The sequence below is a fragment of the Populus nigra genome, chromosome 13, assembly GCF_951802175.1.
Source record: "Populus nigra chromosome 13, ddPopNigr1.1, whole genome shotgun sequence".
Taxonomy (NCBI): domain Eukaryota; kingdom Viridiplantae; phylum Streptophyta; class Magnoliopsida; order Malpighiales; family Salicaceae; genus Populus; species Populus nigra.
Genome location: NC_084864.1, coordinates 9,988,232 through 9,993,685, shown reverse-complemented (window position 1 = coordinate 9,993,685; position 5,454 = coordinate 9,988,232). Strand labels below are relative to the sequence as shown.

At 29.4% G+C, this 5,454-nt stretch overlaps 1 protein-coding gene across 1 annotated transcript; it reads right to left on the bottom strand.

The window, feature by feature from the left end:
• Positions 1–2,123: 2,123 nt before the first annotated feature.
• On the bottom strand, positions 2,124–3,400 carry LOC133670661 (gibberellin-regulated protein 4). The gene is made up of 4 exons (XM_062091216.1): positions 3,212–3,400; positions 3,056–3,100; positions 2,886–2,919; positions 2,124–2,549 (listed from the first exon to the last, which is right to left on the bottom strand). Exons 1-4 carry the CDS (start codon positions 3,272–3,274, stop codon positions 2,368–2,370), a joined length of 324 nt encoding a protein of 107 aa, XP_061947200.1. The 5' UTR covers positions 3,275–3,400; the 3' UTR covers positions 2,124–2,367.
• Between the last annotated feature and the right edge of the window lie 2,054 nt (positions 3,401–5,454).

Below are 5,454 nucleotides of genomic sequence, written 5' to 3'. Positions count from 1 at the left end.
ATATTTTTTATTATTTATCTTGTTATAAAAAATAGACCAAGTTTAACAAAAACAAATATCAATTTAATTATTTTATGTGTTTTAAGCAATTTAGTTATTTTTTAGTTGGGATATTAGTTTTTTTTAGGCCAAGAGTGTTTATAAGTGAAATTAGATCAAAAATATCTTTTTAGAACTAAAAGAAACCCAGCCTAAATTTTTGACCAACTCTCGAGTTGTAAGAAACTGGGTTCGTGGATAATGCATCATCAAATTTTTTTAAAAGAAATAGACGCTCCTTTTACCAAGCAAAAAAGAACAAAAAAAAAACAGAGAGAAGAAAAGGGTATGCACGGGGGCCAGATCCTGCAAATCCACACACATGAAATTTTTATTTCCTTTATGATTTAAATATAATTGCAATTCAATTATTTCTTTTATTATTATCTTTAGTTTTATTTTAGCACTTTCTTGTAAACGTATGTTTCTAGTGTTGAATAATTAAATGAGTGTTAGGTTCTAAAAAAATTACTAAACTCAAGGATGTATGACCCATGCAAGTTTTCTATTAGTTAATTAGGCTAACCCATTTCAATTTAAGACATGGTCATCTCAATATCTTTAAAAAATAAGATCAAATGACATCAACTTGAAATATATCTTCTTCTTTTTTAATTCTAGCTAGGTCTAAATATCATTTAAATGAATTAATTAAAAATATATTTAAGATATTATTTAATAAAGTCTAATTCAAGTTTTATTTTTTTAATAGGATTATATTATTTTTTTAATATTAACAAGCGTTGTGATTTTTCACTGCCTTTCTTGATACTTTTTTTTTTGTAAATTTTTATAAATATTTTATTTGAGTCTTTATTTTTGTTATTGTATAATTTAATTAAAAAAAATTATTAAATCCAACTAGGTTCATTACCTATATAAAAGGTTTGTCAGATTTACTTAAATTAATAAAAAAATATCATTATCTCAAAAGAGTTTTTTTAGAAGAAAAAAAAAGGACGAGGGCTTGAAATTCTTTTTAGCCAAATCAAATTTTAAACGGAACCATCAAGTCATGTTTGGACCTAAGCAAGTTATATTTAGCCAATTCAAATATAGTTTAATTTGAAATTAAGGCAATCCAAAAAACTATATCATCAGCAAGTCAAATTAATAAGAATAAGAGGAACTATTCTTGCAAATTATTTTGTTTTGATTGAGTTTTATTTCTAATTTTTTTTCTAAACAAATATTGACATAAAATTAAATAAAAGAATATTAAATGGCATGACATGGTGTGAGATCATTTTTTTATTTACATCTATATTTCAGTTTTTTTATTAAGTTTTTAGTTATTGTTAATGATTTTTTTTAGCATTTGTTATACGTGTGTCAAGTTTTCAATTTAAGTTTCTATTTTTCTTAGTTTTAAAAAAATTAACAGGTCCCAAATAACATATTTTTTTTCTTGCATTGAAAATAACAATTTTTTTTTCCTTACAATGAAATTAATTTTTTTATCCGGTTGGCAACAAAACATGGGCAACAAGACTAGTGCATACTATTTGACCGAGCTTGAGCTTGTACAATTAGAATACTTGTAAAATAAATCATTTTTTGTAGATTTAGAGGACATTCGATGCTTATGTTAGCATTAATGGTGAAGAAAAAGATTTTTGAAAGGCTATGTTGTGTGTGTTTACATTTTACATGGTAAAGCTTGAAGGGGAAGATGTTTTCTTATGGCCTAGGAGCATCTTGAGATTTAAGGTTGTTTATGTAGAGGCATATATCCATGTAAATGTAAGGGTAAGATGATAAATGTATTTGTTATCTATAGTTTTAAAAAGAACAAATGGATTCAGGTTTATCGTGTCCCCATCGAGGTCTGATCTTTTATGAATTCAAGTCTATATCATTTATATTCGGAGTTCATTCTCCATAGATTCAGGTGCATCGGCTCCGTGCAGAGTTTTCTCCTCATGGAATGTTAGAAAACTACTGCCTAAATCGGATGGATTTAGGCAAGAGAAGTCAAGCTTTTTCCCTCATCACCATTAAAGAATAACCCAAAACATTTTAGAAAAGGAAATCTCAGGTCAGATATCAATTTTCATCAAGCAACCACCCACAAGACACAGAGGTGAACTCATAAAAAAGACATGAATTCTCATTGATAATAAAACGACAGATTAGCCGCTCTCATTTGCGGAGGCATAAGGACTGATTTCTTGAGCGGTAGAACGACCACAATACAAAGTCCATCTTACCCCGCCTGAACCACAGCTTAAGAAACATATAGTATATAGTTAGTGCTATTCCGAGAGCATAACACTTGATACATATAATATAGTAAAAGGAGACCAGGGAAGGGAAATTAATTATTGTTCAAGGGCACTTAGGCCCTCCTTCCTTGGTCTTCCAGTTGTTGTAGCAAGGGCACACAGCTTTATTCCCATAATACCCTGGGGGAACGCAGAGGCACTTCTTGCAGCACTTCTGACAGAAGAACATGCATGGCTTATGGTACTGGGTCTTGCTACACCTCCTCGTGCATTGTGATGGACATTCTGGTCATTACACAAGACAGTCAACGTAAGAGATAATAAAAGGCCACTATCAAGAATTTGACCATGTTCAGACTTTTTGACTTGATTAGATCTTGAAACCCGCAACCACAGATCAATATTTTCAATGGCGGATATCCCTTTTAAACTCGTTGATTTCTGGGCAAAAAAAGAGCAAGAACAAAATAATCTCACAGATCTTTTCTAAGCTGGGAAATTGCAAGCAATTTTTTTTAAAAGGCAGGTGTACTTTTTTCTCTATTCAGATTCTCGTGACAAAGATTTTAAAACGCCAAATGAGGGGAAAATGGAAAATAGGCTGGTCGTCGAAGCACTTACGGAAGCTCTTGAGACTCCCAGGTCCATACTTGTTCTGCAATCACAGCACATTTGACATTACAAACTTAAAACGTGACTAAGATTCATGATCTGAAGATACAACATTGTCAAGGTAAAGAATCCGCATCATAATGCGCATACGCATCAAGGGATTATAAGAGAGAGCTAACCTTGTTGTTATTGTGGTGACCTCCACGCCCATGGGATGCCACAGCCTGAAAAAACAGGGCAAAACAAAACAATGTCAAGAAAAACAATTAAAGGAGAAACAAACCCATTTCAGCTTCTGGGTCATAAAGATCGAAGAAAGGAAGGGTCTTACATACCAAGGTTTGGAGCATGGAAATGGCAATGAGAGCCAAGAGGAAGACAGCAACAAACTTAGCCATGGCCTTAGCTACAAGGCAAAACCCTTCTTCCTAGGATTGTCTAAACACCAAAAAGAAATGAAAAGAGATGTGAAAGTGAGAGAAGAGGGGGTTTGCTTGTTAAGACTTGAGAGAGTACCTCCCTGACTAGGGTATATATAGGGATTTTTAATGGGAAGTGATTGAGCTAAGAGCACATTATCTATCTGTGTACTCACATGGGTAGAATGGGGCCTTCTGGGAATGAAATCACGCCTTTGCATGCCCTTGCCCTCATCCATGTTTTGTTATTGCAGTTCCATTATGTGTTTTTATTCAAGATTTTTTAAATCAATTTAAAAAATAATTTTAAATAAATTATTTCAATTTTTATATTTTTTTAAAATATATTTTAAAAAATAACTACCACCGAAAATTCTAATAAGATATTCAAGTGAGAGAGGAAATTTTGGTATGCCCCTCCATAATTTCAGGGGAAATTGATGCCTGCTCAGTGTTGGTGTTTTTATGCGGAACTGTGTAAAAAGTGTAATGGGGCAAAGATGTTGGAAATTGTCAACTTGAGTAATTAGTATAATTGTAACCCAAAAAAAAATATTGTGATTCCAATCTTATAACACACAGATGCACAAAATCCAATAGTAGAGTTGATGGAATTCATATAGTTGAGAAACAAATAATGAATGGTTCATAATTTATCGCTAAGTCCTCCTCCTAACTAAAATTGATATATTTAGGTCATGTAATTTAGCCTTAACACCATTAAATCCCGTCGGTCATTTGTTCACGGATTAGGAAATTAGATGTTAATCTAAAATCATAAAATTAATAATGGTTCTCCTAAGAAAGAAATCGGAAATGAAGTTGGCTTAAATTCTATGCTGGTTTATAGCATGGAGAATAACATCTGTATGAAAATATAGTAGTAGTTGTTTTTTATTTATAAATATATCAAAATAATTTTTTAAAATTAATACATTAAAATAATAATAAAAAATTAATTAAAATAAACTTTTTTTAATTCTTTTTAAAAATATTTTTCAAACACAGCAACAAGACATTTTAGGCCATCCCATTAATTAGTTAGCCAGTGGCCTCTGTCTATATGCTTTCATTTATTACTTGGAATTAGGATTATGTGCACCAGAGTTCTTTTTTAATAATTAATTAATTATACACCATTATTGGCATGAAATATCATCTAGACAATTTATCCTGTTACTTTTCATGTTTAAAAGTTCTTTTAATTTTTTTTTGTATTTTTATATTATTTTAATGTACTGATATTAAAAATAAATTTTAAAAAATATTACTTCAATATATTTTAAATAAAAAATACTTTAAAAAATAAATAACGAACAAGATTAATGTGTTGATATTAAAAATAAAATTTAAAAAATATTACTTTAATATATTTTTAAATAAAAAATACTTTAAAAATAAATACCAAACAAGATCTTAATGAAAAAAAAATTAAAATATAAAAAAATTAAAAGAACTTTTAAACATGAAAAGAAAAAGGATAAATTGTCTAGATGATATTTCATGCCAATAATGGTGTATAATTAATTAATTATTAAAAAAGAACTCTGGTGGTGGAATTAATTCACATGTTCCTAATTCCAGGTAATAAATGAAAGCATATAGACAGAGGCCACTGGCTAACTAATTAATGGGATGGCCTCAAATCAGTCCCCTACGTGTGTACCTTTCTCAATTAAGTTCCTATTTATATATTTAATCAATTAGGTACCCAATATATTTAAGAATCCTCGATTTAAACCCCTGTCAACCGAAATGCAAAACAATGTCTACGGGTTAGGGATCCGATTGAGTAAAAACTCAGTCTCATTTATTGATGAAAGGATCAACACATTAATTTTTGGGTTAGAGACTAAGAACCTGTTGAGTATGGTTAAATATTTTTTAAAGTATTTTATATTTTTAAAAATTTATTTATGATACCAGTATATTAAAACGATCTGAAAATATAAAAAATTAATTTGAAGTAAAGAAAAAAATATAAAAATTAATTTTTTAAAAAAACACTTTTAAAACTAAAAAAACAAATGGACTCTAAAAGTGTATTTAATATCATAGTGTAGGATGCTTAATGTTGGTATATTTGTGCAGGTGAGAGCTTATTTGTTATTTTTTAAAGTGTTTTTTGTTTGGAAATATATTAAAATAATATATTTTTT